Raw genomic sequence first — 24,289 nt, forward strand, 5'->3', positions numbered from 1 at the left:
TACGTCTATATGCTCTTACCTGTGTTGTACTTAATAAATAAGAGCTTAATTTGTAACAAATAGGAGAGAATAATGCAATAAAGTAAACAAAACTGAATTTAGGAAGGTTACATTATTCACATACACACTCAATAATATTTGAAGTCTTTAACAGTGAAAGGCTTTATGTGGATTGCTGGAATGGGAGCACTTCCATACACAGGCGATGTTCCCTACTTGCAAACTCATGGCTCCCCTGCTCTGTTTACAGTCGAGGGAAGTGTCAGGTTTACTGGCTCCACCAGAGAAAACCTCTGGCTTCTGCCAGGTCACAATTATGATCGGTCTGCCCTATTTAGTTTTTGATGACCATCACTCACCTTTTCCTGTCCATATCATCCACGCGGCGCAAGGCAGATATGGAAAATGGCCCACAACTAAAGGGAGAACACTCCCTTTATGTTGAGGCCATTTGTTTTTTGTTTACTGAGTGGGCACTTTAAATATGGCACTATTGTCACTCCCTTCACTGGTCCAGAGATCCATGCCAGGCACACCTGAAATGTTTGATAGAGCAGGCAGGTGGGTGTGCCTTCACCTCCTGGCAGACTGTCCAAAAGGATCTAAATGACTCTCCATTTTTTTAAATGTATTTTTTAGTCAAATGCTTTATAACATTTCAAAGGAGGTTTTGCTCATGTTTTTATTTTATTTTTTACAGATCATTGCTTAAAGGAGATACTCTTGTAATAATGTAACTAGACCTACTTGCTAGAGACTAAATAATACCAGTTCCTCCTTGTGATGGACATAGAAATGTGTCTTAAACAACAAATGTCAATGTTTATGGCAGTGGATTTTCTGAGATGAAGAAAATGTGCACCTGTTAGTAACAATTCAAAGTTATTTTGTTTGTGAGTTAATTTGCACTCTTTCTTTTACATTTTCTGACTGCCACAACATTTTACAAAAACCAGGAAGGCAGATGGTGCTATTGAGTTACAATAAGCTGTTGTATGATAATGTTGTACAACTGGTTTACAGTTGTTAATGTACATCAATGAAACTTGCATGCAGTTGTACGGAATGCACCGCTTTGTATTCAGACTAATGCCCCACCTGGACACCCTGCCTGTCACCTGCCAGTAGCCTCCAGTTCCTGTTCGCTCCAGCCTGATTTGGTGACGCTGCTGCTGCCTAGGTTTTCCCGACCAGGTTTTCCCGCTTACCACTTTTCCCACCAACAGATACTTCACTCATCCTCAGACTTACTTAATGCAGTGCCCAGCACAACGGCCCCTGCCACCCCCGAAGATACACCATCGCCCTGCTGTACACCCTCGATGCACATAAGACACTGCCACCGTGCTAACCCACGCTCCACAGTATGACCTTTCACCTGTCCCCATTGCCACTTCACCTGCCACAGTACACACACCAGCCACACCCTGTACACACCAGAGATACCACCTGAACAAAAACACCAATTTGCTTGTGCCCTTCTCAGCACATGCTGACTATGCAAACACAGTGCTGAAATTTGAGACCTCATCTCCACCCTCACACCTGACATCCTCTTCCTCACTGAGAGCTGGCTCAACCTCACTTCTGCATCCGACATAGCCACCATAATACCCGAAGGATACAATATCACCCACTGCGACCGCGTCAACAAGCCTGATAGAGGGATTGCCATCATACAAAAGAAATTCATCCAGTGCACCAGCAAATATCACCCCAGCCATGGAACCCCTCAACTTCCAACTCCAAACAGACAGTAAAGCCACCATCAGGGGCACCCTCGCCTGCCATTCTCCAAGACCACGTCCAGCATTTTGCAACTTAATTGTCGATGCCATCGCCTCTCTATCCATAGACTCCAACAACTACATTTTCCTTGGTGACTTCAACTTCCATCTTGATGACTACAATGTCATCAACATTATCAATCTCCTCAACAGCATGAACAACATTGGACTTGCTCGACTTGTCCATAACCCCACATACACTGCTGCAGGCTGCATGTTTGACCCCCTTCTTCACCTCCAGCAACCACATCAAGTACGGCCACACCACAGAACTCAAATCATTGTCCACTTCAACATCACCAGTTCACGGACCTCTGCCCCCAGTATGCCTGATTCCTCTGTACCACAGCTGGAGCAAAGTCTCTAAGGACACCCGGATCAACACCTTCAACACTACCCATCTCAACTCCTCGCACAACCTAGACCAGATCGTCAGAAACTTCAACAATTGTATCACCAACTGTGCAGACAGCATTGCTTCTATTGGCAACAAACCCACAGAATGTCCACCAATCAGGTTAGCTGGTTCACTGAAGACCTCAGAACTGCTAAGCGGCACTGTAAACAACTGGAAAGGAGATGGTGCACCAACAAAGGCACGACTCACAAGACTGCCTTCTAGACCGCCCTCTACCACAGACAGTTGGGAGAATTGAAGAAAAAGGCCTTAGCCTCACGCATCAAATCACGCTCTAGTAGCAACAAAGAACTCTTCTACATTGTCAAAGAATTCTCCAACCCCTCAACTGCAACAAACAACAGTATCCCTTCGCAGCAATTCTGCAACAACTGTTCAAACTTCTTTCACAACACGATTGCTACAGAAACTTCAAACCGCAGCCCAAGACCACTGATTTCTTCAAGCAACACGATGACCCCTCTAACAAGACAGACATCCGATTAATGGAATGGAGCCAGCTCACCTCACAGGACACCGCCTCCATCATGAACTCAGTCTACTCAGGGGCCCCCAACCGACCCATTCTCTCCACACATCTTCAACCTAGGCGAAGGCAGAATCAGCCACATACTCACCACCTTGTTCAACACCTCAGTTGCCAAGGCTACCTTCCCTGAGGACTAGAAATCTGCAGAAGTCCACGCCCTACTGAAGAAATCATTGGGCGACCCCAGCAAACTCAACAACTACCGACCGATCTCTCAGCTCCTGTTCCCGGCCAAAATATTAGAAAAAGCCGTCAACCAACAATTCTCCTCACAACTGGAAAGGAACCTTCTACTTGACTCCTCCCAATCCTGAGGCAGCCCTTAATTCAGCTGCAATCCATGCCCTACTTGACCGAGAAGAGACTGTGGATCTGATCTTCCTAGACATCTTGGCAGCCTTCAATATGGTCTCCAACACACATTCATCACCAGGCTGTACAGCATAGGTTTCCAAGGAACCGCCCTGAGAAGGATCACCTCTTCTCACCTCAACAACGTCACCTCCGAACCCAAGGAAATCATCTATGGATTAACCCAAGGAGCCTTGCTAAGCTTGTCTGTCTTCAATACTTATAAGATTCCTTTGTCCAGCATAGCCAAAACACATGGACTCAATATTATGTCCTACACCGATGACACACAACTCTTCCTCTCTGAAGATACTACCAAGACCAACTTCCACCACTGCATGACAGACTTCACCAAGTGGATGAAGGTCAACTTCCTGAATCTCAACTCGGACAAGACAGAGTTACTGATTTTCATAAATAAAAACTCTCCATAAGAAGCATCCTGGTGACCCTTGGAACTTGGACCTACCCCTACCCGCTTTAACCATTCGTGGAACCTAGGTATCGTTCTGGCCAACAAGCTAACCATGACGTCTCAGGTCAACTTGGTCTCTTCCTGCTTCTTCACCCTACACATGCTTCATAGGTAGAGCTAAATGGCAACCCCAAAGATCCAGATGCACCATCACCCTGACCCTCATCTCCAGCTGACTGGACTATGGCAATGAACTCAATGCAGGAATTGCAGCTCACCTTCTGTGACTACAGACCATACATAACACTGCAGCCAAACTTACCCTGGATGAACCCACATCGACCCCTGCTTCCGGGAACTCCGCTGGCTACCTGTGTAAAAAAGATGCCAGATCAAGTTCCTGACCCATGCATTGAAGGCCCTACACAACTGCGGTCCCGCCTACTTGAACTACTGCCTGAACTCCCATCAGTACCGCATCCGACGTAGCAGATGCAGTGGTCGCTCCTACCTAGCAGTGAAGACATGGAATGATCGACCCTTTCCTCTACAGACCACCCCATCTCTTTCAGAGTTCCGAAAGTCCCTGAAGACCTGGCTATTCGGCAAATCATCTAGACCCTGACAGTGCCTGGATACCCTCACAAGTGACAAGTAACGCTCTACAGATCTACTGATTGTTTGATTGATTTCCATTCTGAGCCATCAAGTAGATATCAGATGCAAACAGTTCATAGTCAGGGCATAAAATGTTGGAAGTCTTTTAGCAATGTAAATGTCATATTAGAGTTTTAACCATACTTTTTTGACACCAGACTATTCTATGGCATGGCTTGTTTTTAGTGATTCTAAAATGTAAAATACAGAACACCACATACAAGAATGCCTCAATACTCCTAAAATCTTTACTACTCTGAATCTCTGTTCCCATTTCTTACTATATGTGTCTAAATTGTCACACATAAACCTTTCTTTGCCTAACCAAAACATTAAAACAAAGTATTTTCTAAATTCTCAAAGGACATTTTTACGTGTATGGATGAATAAAGGAAGGCCTTCCTCTAAATACCTCCTTAGTTACTACCTCAGCAAGAAATGACAAATCTCATATGAATGAGAGACCGTGGGGCACTGCTATCCAATATATGAAAGCATAGGTAATTCAGCATGATTCAGTGGGATGATCCACCTCTTAAAAGCATATTCAGGTGAAATTTTCTAAATACTTTGATTGTGTAGTATACAAATAATTTAACAATATAGTACCACCTAGGAAGAAAGCCCGAAAGCCTATTGCTTAATATATCCAAATTGAAAAATGTGCCTGATATGTTTGGACCAAAAGAGTCCAGAGCTCGCGATCTTGGAATACTTTAGGTAGTTTCACACCTACATTTTTTCTCATTAACCTTCCAGAGTTTTGGACTTTACTCTGTTTTTAGTGCTACCATTTTCCAGATCTATACCTTCACTTTTTGTGATGTCTCTTCATGTCGAAGGAAAAGTATTAAAACAGGTCCTCATACAGGCGGTATGGTCTGTCTCCCAGCTTCACATTCGACCTGTGACTTCTGCCAGAAAATATCTAAAAGATGGGGAAAAAAACATCATAATCTGTACTCACATTGATGTTGAAGACATTGACATAGGTGAAAGAGATAATGCCGACTAGCTTGCTACAGAGTATGAAGTCACTGTCTGCATCAAAAGGAGATCACCATTTTCATTAGCCAGCAGGCAAGTATATGGCACTGAAAATCCCAAGATCTTCACTGCCACATTCACTGTCTGTCATCTTGATGTTCCTGCAGCTGTGGACGGCTCATTTTATGATGTCAAAGCATCGCTTGCCATCAAGGCAGCAATTCTTCTTTGATAAACTCACAGTCAAGGCACCACTTGACACCATTAGACTGTTTGACGTTGTAACACCACTCGACTTCCCAACACCACTTAATAGCACAGAGATAGGCATCTATATTCTCCCCTTTGAGGCAGTAACCTAATCTGACATAAAGAAGAGGCTTAAGCCCTTATTACAACCCTGGCGGTAAATCCCGCTTTCCGCTGTGCTGAAGACTGCCAACATACCGTTGCGGCAGCGGAATTCTGCTACAGGTATTACGACCCACATCTCTGAATCCGCCACAATACAGACACCCACACAAGTCTGCCACACCAAAGGTCAGTAATAAACTGGTGATACCAAAACCCACACAGTCACACCAACAAGAATACGCCCACAATATCACGACCTACGAATCAACGCGGCGGTCTTTCAACTGCGGTAATCCATTGGCGGTACACACCGCTGCGCTCAAAATACATACACATTTACAAAACACAACCACATTGGACAATTCGAAATACACACACCTGATACACATACATACACCACACCCACACACACCACTATAAAACACAAACCCACATTACCCACAAACCCTTACAACAATTTTTTTTTAAGATGGCCAGAGAGAGAGAGATTAGCAAACACAACACCAGCATCCACAGACACACAACACCATCACTTATATAACATCCACGTACCTCAAACAACACACTCCAACACATCCCCCACACATCACAACAGACAGCACCTCACACATCACCCACACCACATCTTGGCACCGCAAAGACACCCTAGGTTTTCAGAGGAGGAGCTCAGGGTCATGGTGGAGGAAATCATCCAGGTAGAGCCACAGCTATTCGGATCACAGGTGCAGCAGATCTCCATTGCCAGGAAGATGGAGCTATGGCGGAGAATTGTCGACAGGGTCAAGGCAGTGGGACAGCATCCAAGAACACGGGATGACATCAGGAAGAGGTGGAATGACCCACCCGGGAAGGTGCGTTCCGTGGTATCCAGACACCAGATTACTGTACAGAGGACTGGCGGTGGACCCCCACCTCCTCTCCCACAACTAACAACATGGGAGAAGCAAGTCTTGGCAATCATGCATCCTGAGGGCCTCGCAGGAGTAGCAGGAGGACTGGACTCTGGTAAGTCATATCTTAACTACTTTATCCCCCCACCCCACCTGCATGCCATCACATACCCCCACCCTTACTCTCACCCCCATCACACCATCATCTCACATATCTCTGTAGGAGGCTGGACTGGCTTGTAGTGAGTACCAAGGGGTACTTGCACCTTGCACCAGGCCCAGTTATCCCTTATTAGTGTATAGGGTGTCTAGCAGCTTAGGCTGATAGATAATGGTAGCTTAGCAGAGCAGCTTAGGCTGAACTAGGAGACGTGTGAAGCTACTACAGTACCACTTAGTGTCATATGCACAATATCATAAGAAAACACAATACACAGTTATACTAAAAATAAAGGTACTTTATTTTTATGACAATATGCCAAAGTATCTTAGAGTGTACCCTCAGTGAGAGGATAGGAAATATACACAAGATATATATACAAAATAGCAAAAATATGCAGTATAGTCTTAGAAAACAGTGCAAACAATGTATAGTTACAATAGGATGCAATGGGGAAACATAGGGATAGGGGCAACACAAACCATATACTCCAGAAGTGGAATGCGAACCACGAATGGACCCCAAACCTATGTGACCTTGTAGAGGGTCGCTGGGACTATTAGAAAATAGTGAGAGTTAGCAAAATAACCCTCCCCAAGACCCTGAAAAGTGAGTGCAAAGTGCACTAAAGTTCCCCTAAGGACAAAAGAGTCGTGTTAGAGGAATAATGCAGGAAAGACACAAACCAGCAATGCAACAACTGTGGATTTCCAATCTGGGGTACCTGTGGAACAAGGGGACCAAGTCCAAAAGTCACAAGCAAGTCGGAGATGGGCAGATGCCCGGGAAATGCCAGCTGCGGGTGCAAAGAAGCTTCGACTGGACAGAAGAAGCTGAGGTTTCTGCAGGAACGAAAAGGGCTAGAGACTTCCCCTTTGGTGGACGAATCCCTCTCGCCTTGGAGAGTCGTGCAGAAGTGTTTTCCCGCCGGAAGGACGCCAACAAGCCTTGCTACACGCAAATCCTGCGTTTGGCGTTTTTGGACGCTGCTGGGGCCCAGGAGGGACCAGGAGGTCGCAAATTGGACCTGCAGAGAGAGGGGACGTCGAGTAAGACAAAGAGCCCTCACTGAAGCAGGTAGCACCCGGAGAAGTGCCAGAAACAGGCACTACGAGGATGCGTGAAACGGTGCTCACCGAAGTTGCACAAAGGAGTCCCACGTCGCCGGAGACCAACTTAGAAAGTCGTGCAATGCAGGTTAGAGTGCCGTGGACCCAGGCTTGGCTGTGCACGAAGGATTTCCGCCGGAAGTGCACAGGGGCTGGAGTAGCTGCAAAGTCGCGGTTCCCAGCAATGCAGCCCAGCGAGGTGAGGCAAGGACCTACCTCCACCAAACTTGGGCTGAAGAGTCACTGGACTGTGGGGGTCACTTGGACAGCGTCGCTGGATTCGAGGGACTTCGCTCGTCGTGCTGAGAGGAGACCCAAGGGACCGGTAATGCAGCTTTTTGGTGCCTGCGGTTGCAGGGGGAAGATTCCGTCGACCCACGGGAGATTTCTTCGGAGCTTCTGGTGCAGAGAGGAGGCAGACTACCCCCACAGCATGCACAAGCAGGAAAACAGTCGAGAAGGCGGCAGGATCAGCGTTACAGAGTTGCAGTAGTCGTCTTTGCTACTATGTTGCAGGTTTGCAGGCTTCCAGCGCGGTCAGCGGTCGATTCCTTATCAGAAGGTGAAGAGGGAGATGCAGAGGAACTCGGCTGAGCTCATGCATTCGTTATCTAAAGTTTCCCCAGAGACAGAGACCCTAAATAGTCAGAAAAGAGGGTTTGGCTACCTAGGAGAGAGGAAAGGCTACTAACACCTGAAGGAGCCTATCCCAAGGAGTCTCTGACGTCACCTGGTGGCACTGGCCACTCAGAGCAGTCCAGTGTGCCAGCAGCACCTCTGTTTCCAAGATGGCAGAGGTCTGGAGCACACTGGAGGAGCTCTGGACACCTCCCAGGGGAGGTGCAGGTCAGGGGAGTGGTCACTCCCCTTTCCTTTGTCCAGTTTCGCGCCAGAGCAGGGGCTAAGGGGTCCCTGAACCGGTGTAGACTGGCTTATGCAGAATTGGGCACATCTGTGCCCAACAAAGCATTTCCAGAGGCTGGGGGAGGCTACTCCTCCCCTGCCTTCACACCATTTTCCAAAGGGAGAGGGTGTCACACCCTCTCTCAGAGGAAGTTCTTTGTTCTGCCATCCTGGGCCAGGCCTGGCTGGACCCCAGGAGGGCAGCTGCCTGTCTGAGGGGTTGGCAGCAGCAGCAGCTGCAGAGAAACCCCAGGAAGGGCAGTCTGGCAGTACCAGGGTCTGTGCTACAGACCACTGGGATCATGGAATTGTACCAATAATGCCAGGATGGCATAGAGGGGGCAATTCCATGATCATAGACATGTTACATGGCCATATTCGGAGTTACCATGGTGAAGCTACATATAGGTAGTGACCTATATGTAGTGCACGCGTGTAATGGTGTCCCCGCACTCACAAAGTTCAGTGAATTGGCTCTGAACAATGTGGGGGCACCTTGGCTAGTGCCAGGGTGCCCTCACACTAAGTAACTTTGCACCTAACCTTTACCAGGTAAAGGTTAGACATATAGGTGACTTATAAGTTACTTAAGTGCAGTGTAAAATGGCTGTGAAATAACGTGGACGTTATTTCACTCAGGCTGCAGTGGCAGGCCTGTGTAAGATTTGTCAGAGCTCCCTATGGGTGGCAAAAGAAATGCTGCAGCCCATAGGGATCTCCTGGAACCCCAATACCCTGGGTACCTCAGTACCATATACTAGGGAATTATAAGGGTGTTCCAGTAAGCCAATGTAAATTGGTAAAAATGGTCACTAGCCTGTTAGTGACAATTTGGAAAGAAATGAGAGAGCATAACCACTGAGGTTCTGATTAGCAGAGCCTCAGTGAGACAGTTAGTCACTACACAGGTAACACATTCAGGCACACTTATGAGCACTGGGGCCCTGGGTTACCAGGGTCCCAGTGACACATACAACTAAAACAACATATATACAGTGAAAAATGGGGGTAACATGCCAGGCAAGATGGTACTTTCCTACACAACCCCCCCCCAAACGAAGGACAATAAGACTAGCCATTACCTGATGAGTCTTCATTGTCTAAGTGGAAATATCTGGAGAGTCCATCTGCATTGGAGTGGCTACTCCCAGGTCTATGTTCCACTGTATAATCCATTCCCTGTAGGGATATGGACCACCTCAACAATTTAGGATTTTCACCTGTCATTTGTTTTAGCCAAAGTAGAGGTTTGTGGTCTGTCTGAACAATGAAGTGAGTGCCTAACAGGTATGGCCTCAACTTCTTCAGAGCCCAGACCACAGCAAAGGCCTCCCTCTCAATGGCAGACCAACGCTTTTCTCTAGGGGTCAACCTTCTACTAATAAAAGCAACAGGTTGATCCTGGCCCTCAGAATTAAGTTGTGATAGGACTGCCCCTACTCCTAATTCAGATGCATCAGTTTGGACATAGAATTTTTTAGAGTAACAAGGGCTTTTCAGGACAGGTGCAGAGCACATGGCCTGCTTCAGCTCCTCAAAAGCTTTCTGACAGTTTGCTGTCCATAATACCTTTTTAGGCATTTTCTTGGATGTGAGGTCATTAAGAGGGGCTGCAATGGAGCCATAGTTCTTAATGAACCTCCTGTAATACCCAGTGAGGCCTAGGAAGGCTCTCACCTGAGTCTGAGTGGTAGGGGGAACCCAATCAATAATAGTTTGGATTTTCCCCTGAAGTGGTGCAATCTGTTCCCCACCAACAAGGTGTCCCAGATAAACCACCTTACCCTGCCCTATCTGGCACTTTGAAGCCTTGATAGTGAGGCCTGCCTTTTGCAGAGCCTCCAAAACTTTCCATAGGTGGACCAGGTGATCATCCCAGCTGGAGCTAAAGACAGCTATATCGTCCAAATATGCTGCACTGAAAGCTTCCAGCCCTTGCAGGACTGTGTTCACCAACCTCTGAAAAGTGGCAGGTGCATTTTTCAAACCAAAAGGCATTACAGTAAACTGGTAATGTCCTCCAATGGTAGAAAATGCAGTCTTAGGTTTAGCATCTTCTGACAATTTGATCTGCCAATACCCTGCAGTCAAATCAAAAGTGCTTAGATACTTGGCAGATGCCAGTGTATCTATGAGCTCATCTGCCCTGGGTATAGGGTGAGCATCAGTTTTGGTTACCAAGTTGAGACCTCTATAGTCTACACAAAACCTCATTTCCTTCTTTCCATCTTTAGAATTGGGTTTTGGTACCAGTACCACAGGAGAAGCCCATGGACTGTCAGAGTGCTAAACTACTCCTAGTTCCAACATTTTCTGAACTTCTTGCTTTATGCAGTCCCTGACATGGTCAGGCTGCCTATAGATCTTACTTTTGACAGGTAAACTGTCTCCAGTATCTATAGTGTGCTCACACCAAGAAGTGGTGCCTGGCACAGTAGAGAAGAGTTCTGAAAATTGTCCTAGGAGATTTATGCAATTATCTTTCTGCTCAGCAGTAAGACAATCAGCCAAAACTACACCTTCCACAAGAGCATCTTGTTCTGTGGAAGAGAAGAGATCAGGTAGAGGATCACTGTCTTCTTCCTGTCCCTCATCTGTTGCCATGAGCAGGGTGAGATCAGCCCTGTCATAGTAGGGTTTCAGGCGGTTGACATGGAGCACCCTAAGGGGACTCCTGGCAGTGCCTAAGTCAACCAAGTAGGTGACTTCACCCTTCTTTTCAACAATTGTGTGGGGTCCACTCCATTTATCTTGGAGTGCTCTTGGGGCCACAGGCTCCAAGACCCACACTTTCTGCCCTGGTTGGTACTGAACCAAAACAGCCTTCTGATCATGCCATTGCTTCTGGAGCTCTTGGCTGGCCTGAAGGTTTTTACTGGCCTTTTTCATGTACTCAGCCATCCTTGATCTGAGGCCAAGTACATAATCCACAATATCCTGCTTAGGAGCTTTTAAAGGTTGTTCCCAACCCTCCTTTACAAGTGTGAGTGGACCCCTAACAGGGTGTCCAAAAAGAAGTTCAAAGGGGCTGAAGCCCACTCCTTTCTGGGGTACCTCCCTGTAGGCAAAAAGGAGGCATGGTAGAAGGATATCCCATCTCCTGCGCAGTTTTTCTGGGAGTCCCATAATCATGCCTTTGAGAGTTTTATTAAATCTCTCCACCAGTCCATTTGTTTGTGGATGATAGGGTGTTGTGAACTTGTAAGTTACACCACACTCCTTCCACATGGCCTTTAAGTATGCAGACATGAAATTGCTTCCTCTGTCTGATACTACTTCCTTTGGGAAGCCCACCCTGGAAAATATTCCTAGGAGGGCCTTTGCCACTGCAGGAGCTGTAGTGGTCCTTAAAGGAATAGCTTCAGGATATCTTGTGGCATGGTCCACTACCACCAAGATAAACCTATTGCCTGAAGCAGTAGGAGGGTCAAGGGGGCCAACTATGTCAACCCCTACCCTTTCAAAGGGAACCCCAACCACAGGCAGTGGGATAAGGGGTGCCTTTGGAGTGCCACCTGTCTTGCCACTGGCTTGACAGGTTTCACAGGACTTACAAAATTCCTTTGTGTCCTCAGACATCCTAGGCCAATGAAACAATGGTACCAATCTGTCCCAAGTTTTCATTTGACCCAGGTGCCCAGCTAAGGGAATATCATGTGCCAGTGTTAGGAGGAACTTTCTGTACTCCTGAGGAATCACTAATCTCCTGGCAGCTCCAGGTTTAGGATCCCTATGCTCAGTGTACAAGAGGTTGTCCTCCCAGTAAACTCTGTGAGAGTCACTGACATCCCCATTAGCCTGTTTGACAGCTTGCTGTCTGAGACCCTCTAATGTGGGACAGGTTTGCTGTGCCACACTCAGCTCCTCCCTGGCAGGCCCCCCTTCACCCAAAAGCTCAGCAGTGTCTGCTTCCAGCTCCTCTGGTGTAGGTTCTGCACAGGGAGGGAATTCTTCTTCCTCAGAAGTAGAATCCACTGTAGAGGGAGGGATAGTAGGAAGTGGTTTGCTTCTACTAGCCCTAGCTTTAGGGAGCACTTGGTCCATTGTTCCAGGATCCAAGCTTCCCTGTCCTTTTTGCTTTTTGGCCTGAGCCCTTGTTAAAGCAAAAATATGCCCTGGGATGCCCAGCATTGCTGCATGGGCCTCCAACTCCACATCTGACCAAGCTGATGTCTCCAAATCATTCCCTAGTAGACAGTCTACAGGTAAATCTGAAGCTACCACAACTTTCTTTGGACCAGTTACCCCCCCCCCAGTTGAGATTTACAACAGCCATGGGGTGGCTTTGTGTTATGTTGTGAGCATCGGTTACTTGGTACTGGTGTCCAAGTATGTGTTGTTCAGGGTGCACCAGTTTCTCAATCACCATTGTGACACTGGCACCTGTGTCCCTGTAGGCCTGGACCTCAACACCATTTATTAGGGTTAGTTGCTTGTACTTCTCCAAGTTATGGGGGCAAGCAACCAAAGTGGCTAAATCAATAGCCCCTTCAGAGACTAAAGTAGCCTCTGTGGTCTCCCTAATCAGACCAACCCCAACTAAATTACCAAAAGTGAGCCCAGCTACTCCCTTGGATTGGCTATTAGTAGGTTTGCTCCCACCACCACTGCTATTAGTAGGGACACTAGGTGTAGCAGTAGGGGTTGTAGTGGTAGGAGCTGTGGTGCCTTTCTTTGGACAACTGGGATCTGTTGTCCAATGGCCTTTTATTTTACATAAATAGCACCATGGTTTCTTTTCCTTGTTCTGATTAAAGGAGGATTTGGCCCCACCACCCCCACCAGAGTGTTTTTGTGGGCCTGATGAAGACTCATTTTTAGATTTGTCCCCACCCTTGTCAGAAGACTTACCATCCTTCTTTTTGTTGCCATCTTTGTCACCCCCTGTATGAACTTTTCTGTTCACTCTTGTTCTGACCCATTTGTCTGCCTTCTTTCCCAATTCTTGGGGAGAGGTCAGATCAGAGTCCACCAAGTACTGGTGCAACAAATCAGACACACAATTATTAAGAATATGCTCTCTCAGGATCAAGTTATACAGGCTGTCATAATCAGTAACTTTACTGCCATGTAACCACCCCTCCAAGGCCTTCACTGCCTGGTCAATGAAATCAACCCAGTCTTGTGAAGACTCCTTTTTGGTCTCTCTGAACTTTATCCTGTACTGTTCAGTGGTTAAGCCATAACCATCCAGGAGTGCATTCTTAAGAACTTGGAAATTATTGGCATCATTTTCTTTCACTGTAAGGAGCCTATCCCTACCTTTTCCACTAAATGATAGCCATAGGATAGCAGCCCACTGCTTTTGAGGGACATCCTGTACAGCACAGGCCCTCTCAAGTGCAGCAAACCACTTGTTAATGTCATCCCCCTCCTTATAAGGGGGAACTATCTTGTGCAGATTCCTGGAATCATGCTCTTTTGCAGGATGACTATGGGGAATACTGCTGCTGCCACCATGGGTATCTAAACCCAACTTCTGTCTTTCCCTCTCTATTTCTAAAGACTGTCTATCCAAATCCAGCTGTTGCTTCTTGAGCTTCAGTCTGGTTTGTTCCACTCTCAATCTATTGAGCTCCCTTTCTAACAATCTGTCATCAGGGTGGGTGGGAGGGACATTTCTAGATACAGAGGTATGATGGGAATGAACAGAAGGAGACCTGTCCCTTACAGAGGGCACCCTAACAGCTTGGCTACCAGCATAATGTGAGAGCACACCATCAGTATGGTGTGATTCAACCTCTGTACCAACTATGCTAGACTGTCTAGTAATGGGCAGGCTGAGAAGTTTCTTTCCTGAACCTTTTCCTGGGGGAGTCCCTGGATCAGATTGAGAACCATTAGCTACTTTTTCTACAGATTGGGCACTTATGGCCTTATCCTGTACTCTAAGCATATTAATTAACAGTTCTAAGGAAGGATTCTTCCCTGCACTCAAACCTCTCTCTATGCAGAGACTCCTTGCTCCTTTCCAGCTAAGGTGATCATATGCAAGTTTGGACAGTTCAACATTTTTTCCTGTGCCAGACATTTTTTAGAGAGAGTTAAAGTGATAGAAAAAGAGAAAAAAGTTTTCAGAACTTTTTTGAAAGACAGAAAAAACTTTTTAAACTTTTAAGAACTTTTTGAAAGTTTAGAAGTACTTTTCAGCACTTAGAAAAGAGTGAAAAGAGGAAATGCAAAACTTTTTGGCTATGTGTATATACACTGACCTTGTTTTGTATATTTTTCTCTTATGAAAAGTACAATGACAAGAGTGGTAAGTAGTCTCAAGCACTTATCCCACCACTGCACAACCAATGTAGGAGGCTGGACTGGCTTGTAGTGAGTACCAAGGGGCACTTGCACCTTGCACCAGGCCCAGTTATCCCTTATTAGTGTATAGGGTGTCTAGCAGCTTAGGCTGATAGATAATGGTAGCTTAGCAGAGCAGCTTAGGCTGAACTAGGAGACGTGTGAAGCTACTACAGTACCACTTAGTGTCATATGCACAATATCATAAGAAAACACAATACACAGTTATACTAAAAATAAAGGTACTTTATTTTTATGACAATATGCCAAAGTATCTTAGAGTGTACCCTCAGTGAGAGGATAGGAAATATACACAAGATATATATACAAAATAGCAAAAATATGCAGTATAGTCTTAGAAAACAGTGCAAACAATGTATAGTTACAATAGGATGCAATGGGGAAACATAGGGATAGGGGCAACACAAACCATATACTCCAGAAGTGGAATGCGAACCACAAATGGACCCCAAACCTATGTGACCTTGTAGAGGGTCGCTGGGACTATTAGAAAATAGTGAGAGTTAGCAAAATAACCCTCCCCAAGACCCTGAAAAGTGAGTGCAAAGTGCACTAAAGTTCCCCTAAGGACAAAAGAGTCGTGTTAGAGGAATAATGCAGGAAAGACACAAACCAGCAATGCAACAACTGTGGATTTCCAATCTGGGGTACCTGTGGAACAAGGGGACCAAGTCCAAAAGTCACAAGCAAGTCGGAGATGGGCAGATGCCCGGGAAATGCCAGCTGCGGGTGCAAAGAAGCTTCGACTGGACAGAAGAAGCTGAGGTTTCTGCAGGAACGAAAAGGGCTAGAGACTTCCCCTTTGGTGGACGGATCCCTCTCGCCTTGGAGAGTCGTGCAGAAGTGTTTTCCCGCCGGAAGGACGCCAACAAGCCTTGCTACACGCAAATCGTGCGTTTGGCGTTTTTGGACGCTGCTGGGGCCCAGGAGGGACCAGGAGGTCGCAAATTGGACCTGCAGAGAGAAGGGACGTCGAGCAACACAAAGAGCCCTCACTGAAGCAGGTAGCACCTGGAGAAGTGCCAGAAACAGGCACTACGAGGATGCGTGAAACGGTGCTCGCCGAAGTTGCACAAAGGAGTCCCACGTCGCCGGAGACCAACTTAGAAAGTCGTGCAATGCAGGTTAGAGTGCCGTGGACCCAGGCTTGGCTGTGCACGAAGGATTTCCGCCGGAAGTGCACAGGGGCCGGAGTAGCTGCAAAGTCGCGGTTCCCAGCAATGCAGCCCAGCGAGGTGAGGCAAGGACTTACCTCCACCAAACTTGGGCTGAAGAGTCACTGGACTGTGGGGGTCACTTGGACTGCGTCGCTGGATTCGAGGGACTTCGCTCGTCGTGCTGAGAGGAGACCCAAGGGACCGGTAATGCAGCTTTTTGGTGCCTGCGGTTGCAGGGGGAAGATTCCGTCGACCCACGGGAGATTTCTTCGGAGCTTCTGGTGCAGAGAGGAGGCAGACTACCCCCACAGCATGCACAAGCAGGAAAACAGTCGAGAAGGCGGCAGGATCAGCGTTACAGAGTTGCAGTAGTCGTCTTTGCTACTATGTTGCAGGTTTGCAGGCTTCCAGCGCGGTCAGCGGTCGATTCCTTATCAGAAGGTGAAGAGGGAGATGCAGAGGAACTCGGCTGAGCTCATGCATTCGTTATCTAAAGTTTCCCCAGAGACAGAGACCCTAAATAGCCAGAAAAGAGGGTTTGGCTATCTAGGAGAGAGGAAAGGCTACTAACACCTGAAGGAGCCTATCCCAAGGAGTCTCTGACGTCACCTGGTGGCACTGGCCACTCAGAGCAGTCCAGTGTGCCAGCAGCACCTCTGTTTCCAAGATGGCAGAGGTCTGGAGCACACTGGAGGAGCTCTGGACACCTCCCAGGGGAGGTGCAGGTCAGGGGAGTGGTCACTCCCCTTTCCTTTGTCCAGTTTCGCGCCAGAGCAGGGGCTAAGGGGTCCCTGAACCGGTGTAGACTGGCTTATGCAGAATTGGGCACATCTGTGCCCAACAAAGCATTTCCAGAGGCTGGGGGAGGCTACTCCTCCCCTGCCTTCACACCATTTTCCAAAGGGAGAGGGTGTCACACCCTCTCTCAGAGGAAGTTCTTTGTTCTGCCATCCTGGGCCAGGCCTGGCTGGACCCCAGGAGGGCAGCTGCCTGTCTGAGGGGTTGGCAGCAGCAGCAGCTGCAGAGAAACCCCAGGAAGGGCAGTCTGGCAGTACCAGGGTCTGTGCTACAGACCACTGGGATCATGGAATTGTACCAATAATGCCAGGATGGCATAGAGGGGGCAATTCCATGATCATAGACATGTTACATGGCCATATTCGGAGTTACCATGGTGAAGCTACATATAGGTAGTGACCTATATGTAGTGCACGCGTGTAATGGTGTCCCCGCACTCACAAAGTTCAGTGAATTGGCTCTGAACAATGTGGGGGCACCTTGGCTAGTGCCAGGGTGCCCTCACACTAAGTAACTTTGCACCTAACCTTTACCAGGTAAAGGTTAGACATATAGGTGACTTATAAGTTACTTAAGTGCAGTGTAAAATGGCTGTGAAATAACGTGGACGTTATTTCACTCAGGCTGCAGTGGCAGGCCTGTGTAAGATTTGTCAGAGCTCCCTATGGGTGGCAAAAGAAATGCTGCAGCCCATAGGGATCTCCTGGAACCCCAATACCCTGGGTACCTCAGTACCATATACTAGGGAATTATAAGGGTGTTCCAGTAAGCCAATGTAAATTGGTAAAAATGGTCACTAGCCTGTTAGTGACAATTTGGAAAGAAATGAGAGAGCATAACCACTGAGGTTCTGATTAGCAGAGCCTCAGTGAGACAGTTAGTCACTACACAGGTAACACATTCAGGCACACTTATGAGCACTGGGGCCCTGGGTTACCAGGGTCCCAGTGACACATACAACTAAAACAACATATATACAGTGAAAAATGGGGGTAACATGCCAGGCAAGATGGTACTTTCCTACAATCTCCCACTATCACAACCCAAACATCTCAATACCAAGGCCCTGCATGCAACACCTATGCGAGGACCACCGTTCCCAAAGCATGTCCAGTACAGATACCCACACAGACCCCAAAACAACTATCACAAAAGGGCAAACACAATTATGCAAGCACAGGAGTAGAGGGTACCTCACCCAATGCACAAGATGGCACACACAGATACTAAAACTATGCATTTACACCCCAACAGGACCCATACACATCGTCACCGGACAGGAGGTGCCAGACATATCCAGTCCCCCCACAGAAGAGGCCCACAGTGATGACAGCAGATCTGCACTCCTGGATCAAGATGACCAGCCTGGCCCATCAGGGACCTCTTGACAGTTGGTTCCCCTGACACAGTCCCAAACCACCACTGAACCTCCCACCTCAGGAAACACCGCCACAGCACCCACCCAGCGGGCCCATCCCTCTGTCTCCAGGACATGTCAATCAGCAGTGTGTCCACCACTACAGGGAACCCAGGCAAACCCACCAACCGAAGAAAATCAGGGACCTGGGGTCAGTGGCAGTGGGCACACAGTTCAGGGGACAGAGGCACAGGATAACAGGAAAGCTGGGAGGACTGCTGTGCGACAGGGGGAGGACAGGCCCAGGGAACCGACACTCCACGATGCACTCTCCAACATCATGGGAGCTTACCACCATACCCAGGAGACCATGGGCACAGTACTGGCCAAGTTTCAAGAGAACCAGCGGCTGCAGGAGGAACACCACCTGGGGATTAGGGAGGAATTGAAATCCATTAACACCACCATGGTCACCATTGCAGAGGTGCTGGCAGACCTTATCAACACCATGAGGGACACAGTGGCACACCAATGGGCCCCTGACACTAGCCTGGACGATGAACAGCCCTCCACCTCCGCCGGCGCTAGTGGACAGGAGGCACCGCCACAGGACCAACAGGCCACCACCCCCTGCAGAAGGAGAACCAGCCCTCAAACGGTCCCTGAGATCCAGGAACAAGACAGAGAACATTGCCAAGACCCCGCCAGGAAATAAGACCCTCCTGAATGTCACCCTTCTGTCCCACTTTGTCACCCTGTCCACCTTAAACTGCCATAGCTCCACTTCCAATGCCCCATTGGACAATGCATCTGTGAGACCAAGAGACTGGACTCTGCCGTGGACATTCCTCCACCTTCACCCCAGCCCATTTCACACCCCTCTCCACCTATTTGCACAGAAATAAACTCCCTTTAATCACAAAACAATCTGGAGTCAGTCTGTGCTTTCACAAATGTGTAATTGCAAAATCTCTGGAATATAACAATGTCAATGTATTTGATCACATACCAATGTTACACAGCTGTAGGCCAGGAGTAAACATAGCAGAGGGCACAAATGGGGACCCAGATCTGTGAAGTGGAAAGCCAAAGTTACAAGTCAGGGTCCATACACAGAGGTAAAAAGGCAGACTTATGCTAGGTCCTACAATGGTATGAGATGTGGGAAGCAGTTCCATCTTCTTACCTGTGTCTCACTGGATGTATTGCATGATGATGTTGTTTCAGTTGTCTACATCTTCTTCTTCTGCTTCCTCTTCTTCACTGTCCACAGGCTCCACAGCTGCCACAAGACCAGCATCAGGCCCATCCTCCTGCAGAAAAGGCACCTGGTGTCGCAAAGCCATGTTGTGCAACATCCAGCAGGCCACGATGATCTGACACACCTTCTTCGGTGAGTAGTATAGGAATCCACCTGTCAGATGGAGGCACCGGAATCTGGCCTTCAGTAGACCGAAGGTGCGCTCGATTATCCTCCTAGTTTACCCATGTGCCTCATTGTAGCATTCCTCTGCCCTTGTCCTGGGATTCCTCACTGGGGTCAGTAGCCATTACAGGTTGGGGTAACCAGAGTCACCTGCAAATATCGAGGGACAACTGTTAGACATCCTCCAAACATTAAGGAATCTCCCATACCCAGACAGCAAATGAAACTGTGTGGGGACTTTAGGCTCACCTATTAGCCACACCCGGTGCCTCTGGAGTTGCCCCATCACATAAGGGATGCTGCTATTCCTCAAAATGTAAGCGTCATGCACTGAGCCAGGATACTCGGCATTCACATGGGAGATGTACTGGTCTGCCAAACACACCATCTGCACATTCATTGAATTGTAGCTTTTCCAGTTTCTGTACACCTGTTCATTCTTGCGGGGGGGCAAATACCATCAATGGCACCAATGATGTTTGGGATATGTCCCAGAGCATAGAAGTCACCTTTCACTGGGGCAAATCCTCCACTTGAGGGAAAACGGTGTAGCTGCGCATGTGTTTCAGCAGGGAAGACAACACTCTGGACAACACGTTAGAGAACATTGGCTGGGACATCCCTGATGCCATGGCCACTCTTGTTTAAAAAGACCCACTGGCCAGGAAATGGAGTACAGAAGGACCTGCACTAGAGGGGGTATTCCTGTGGGATGGTGGATAGCTGACATCAGGTCTGGCTCCAACTGGGCACACAGTTCCTGGATTGTTGCACAATCAAGTCTGTAAGTGATAATGATGTGTCTATCTTCCATTGTCGACAGGTCCACCAGGGGTCTGTACACTGGAGGATGCCGCCATCTCATCACCTGCCCCAGCGGACGTGCCCTATGGAGGAGAACAGTGAGCAGAGGGTCATACAACACTGTTTGCAAAAACGTTACATTTTCATTATGTGCCTTTGTCTGTCCATATTCCTGGCCTAAATAGGTGTGACGCAGTTATTTGGCCTGCCATGTGGCCCCCTGAAACGGCGGCTGCCTGACCGGTATGGTGGGACAAGGGGAAATGAGGTAACTGCGCTGGGGTTGTACACTGTCGCAGTAGGCGGTCGAAGACCGCGGCAGAATTCAGCATTGGTTATCATTGGGCCCTATGGGTTCCAGGAGCCAATGACGATGTATGCCGTCGGTGACGGTACGCACCGCCGCAGACGTGGCTGCCATTTTCTAACTGTTCACTCACTTGATACCTGACCTTCAACAGGAGAGGACCTACACTGCAAGTGCTGCTATGACCTGTGTCTGGAAGCGACAATGGCTTCAACACAAGCACGCCATCGAACTATGGGACATCCTGGACACAACAGCACCAGACGTCGCCTTCATCACAGAAACCTGGATGAACGCCTCCTCTGCCCCAGACATCGCCATAGCCATCTGTAGGAGGCTGGACTGGCTTGTAGTGAGTACCAAGAGGTACTTGCACCTTGCACCAGGCCCAGTTATCCCTTATTAGTGTATAGGGTGTCTAGCAGCATAGGCTGATAGATAATGGTAGCTTAGCAGAGCAGCTTAGGCTGAACTAGGAGACGAGTGAAGCTCCTACAGTACCACTAATGTCACTTGCACAATATCATAAGAAAACACAATACACAGTTATACTAAAAATAAAGGTACTTTATTTTTATGACAATATGCCAAAGTATCTTAGAGTGTACCCTCAGTGAGAGGATAGGAAATATACACAAGATATATGTACACAATACCAAAAATATGCAGTATAGTCTTAGAAAACAGTGCAAACAATGTATAGTTACAATAGGATGCAATGGGGACACATAGGGATAGGGTCAACACAAACCATATACTCCAAAAGTGGAATGCGAACCACGAATGGACCCCAAACCTATGTGACCTTGTAGAGGGTCGCTGGGACTATTAGAAAATAGTGAGGGTTAGAAAAATAGTCCACCCCAAGACCCTGAAAAGTGAGTGCAAAGTGCACTAAAGTTCCCCAAAGGACATAGAAGTCGTGATAGGGGAATACTGCAGGAAAGACACAAACCAGCAATGCAACAACGATGGATTTCCAGTCGAGGGTACCTGTGGAACAAGGGGACCAAGTCCAAAAGTCACAAGCAAGTCGGAGATGGGCAGATGCCCAGGAAATGCCAGCTGTGGGTGCAAAGAAGCTTCTACTGGACAGGAGAAGCTTAGGTTTCTGCAGGGACGACAAGGGCTAGAGACTTCCCCTTTGGAGGACGGATCCCTCACGCCGTGAAGAGTCGTGCAGAAGAGTTTTCCCGCCGAAAGACCGCCAACAAGCCTTGCTAGCTGCAAATCGTGCAGTTAGTGTTTTTGGACGCTGCTGTGGCCCAGGAGCGACCAGGATGTCGCAAATTGCACCAGGAGACAGAGGGGACGTCGAGCAAGACAAAGAGCCCTCTCAGCAGCAGGTAGCACCCGGAGAAGTGCCAGAAACAGGCACTACAAGGATGCGTGAAACGGTGCTCACCCGAAGTTGCACAAAGGAGTCCCACGTCGCCGGAGACCAACTTAGAAAGTCGTGCAATGCAGGTTAGAGTGCTGTGGACCCAGGCTTGGCTGTGCACAAAGGATTTCCGCCGGAAGTGCACAGAGGCCGGAGTAGCTGCAAAAGTAGCGGTTCCCAGCAATGCAGTCTGGCGTGGGGAGGCAAGGACTTACCTCCACCAAACTTGGACTGAAGAGTCACTGGACTGTGGGGGTCACTTGGACACAGTTGCTGGATTCGAGGGACCTCGCTCGTCGTGCTGAGAGGAGACCCAAGGGACCGGTAATGCAGCTTTTTGGTGCCTGCGGTTGCAGGGGGAAGATTCCGTCGACCCACGGGAGATTTCTTCGGAGCTTCTAGTGCAGAGAGGAGGCAGACTACCCCCACAGCATGCACCACCAGGAAAACAGTCGAGAAGGCGGCAGGATCAGCGTTACAGAGTTGCAGTAGTCGTCTTAGCTACTTTGTTGCAGTTTTGCAGGCTTCCAGCGCGGTCAGCAGTCGATTCCTTGGGAGAAGGTGAAGAGAGAGATGCAGAGGAACTCGGATGAGCTCTTGCATTCGTTATCTAAAGTTTCCCCAGAGACAGAGACCCTAAATAGCCAGAAAAGAGGGTTTGGCTACCTAGGAGAGAGGATAGGCTAGCAACACCTGAAGGAGCCTATCAGAAGGAGTCTCTGACGTCACCTGGTGGCACTGGCCACTCAGAGCAGTCCAGTGTGCCAGCAGCACCTCTGTTTCCAAGATGGCAGAGGTCTGGAGCACACTGGAGGAGCTCTGGACACCTCCCAGGGGAGGTGCAGGTCAGGGGAGTGGTCACTCCCCTTTCCTTTGTCCAGTTTCGCGCCAGAGCAGGGCTAAGGGGTCCCTGAACCGGTGTAGACTGGCTTATGCAGAAATGGGCACCAAAAGTGCCCATGAAAGCATTTCCAGAGGCTGGGGGAGGCTACTCCTCCTCTGCCTTCACACCATTTTCCAAAGGGAGAGGGTGTGACACCCTCTCTCAGAGGAAGTCCTTTGTTCTGCCATCCTGGGACAAGCCTGGCTTGACCCCAGGAGGGCAGAAACCTGTCTGAGGGGTTGGCAGCAGCAGCAGCTGCAGTGACAACCCAGGAAAGGCAGTTTGGCAGTACCAGGGTCTGTGCTACAGACCACTGGGATCATGGGATTGTGCCAACTATGCCAGGATGGTATAGAGGGGGCAATTCCATGATCATAGACATGTTACATGGCCATATTCGGAGTTACCATTGTGAAGCTACATATAGGTAGTGACCTATATGTAGTGCACGCGTGTAATGGTGTCCCCGCACTCACAAAGTCCGGGGAATTGGCCCTGAACAATGTGGGGGCACTATGGCTAGTGCCAGGGTGCCCTCATACTAAGTAACTTTGCACCTAACCTTTACCAGGTAAAGGTTAGACATATAGGTGACTTATAAGTTACTTAAGTGCAGTGTAAAATGGCTGTGAAATAACGTGGACGTTATTTCACTCAGGCTGCAGTGGCAGGCCTGTGTAAGAATTGTCAGAGCTCCCTATGGGTGGCAAAAGAAATGCTGCAGCCCATAGGGATCTCCTGGAACCCCAATACCCTGGGTACCTCAGTACCATATACTAGGGAATTACAAGGGTGTTCCAGTAAGCCAATGTAAATTGGTAAAATTGGTCACTAGCCTGTTAGTGACAATTTGAAAGAAATGAGAGAGCATAACCACTGAGGTTCTGATTAGCAGAGCCTCAGTGAGACAGTTAGTCACTACACAGGTAACACATTCAGGCACACTTATGAGCACTGGGGCCCTGGATGACAGGGTCCCAGTGACACATACAACTAAAACAACATATATACAGTGAAAAATGGGGGTAACATGCCAGGCAAGATGGTACTTTCCTACACCATCCCCGACGGCTACAAGATCGCCCGCAAGGACCACGTCAACCAAAACCGGAGGAGGAATCGCCATAATCTACAGGAACACCATCAGCATCCCGACCACCACCGAAGACCCACCCCTCGCCGCCAAACACGTACACTTCCAGATCCACACTGACCCCAAAACCACCCTCAGAGGAACTCTCGTCTACAGACCCCCAGGCCCACGCGCCCAATTCAGCGAAACCATTGCAGACTTCATCAGC

At 48.3% G+C, this 24,289-nt stretch overlaps 1 protein-coding gene across 1 annotated transcript in view; it reads left to right on the forward strand.

The window, feature by feature from the left end:
• LOC138270213 (diacylglycerol O-acyltransferase 1-like) overlaps positions 1 to 2,443 on the forward strand; it is a 116,079-nt gene extending 113,636 nt beyond the window's left edge. The window contains exon 4 of the mRNA XM_069218850.1: positions 2,029 to 2,443. Within this exon, the coding sequence (XP_069074951.1) occupies positions 2,029 to 2,443 (415 nt within the window). The remainder of the gene's footprint in view (positions 1 to 2,028) is intronic.
• The last annotated feature ends 21,846 nt before the right edge of the window (positions 2,444 to 24,289 follow it).

Source organism: Pleurodeles waltl, chromosome 2_1 (assembly GCF_031143425.1).
Source record: "Pleurodeles waltl isolate 20211129_DDA chromosome 2_1, aPleWal1.hap1.20221129, whole genome shotgun sequence".
Taxonomy (NCBI): domain Eukaryota; kingdom Metazoa; phylum Chordata; class Amphibia; order Caudata; family Salamandridae; genus Pleurodeles; species Pleurodeles waltl.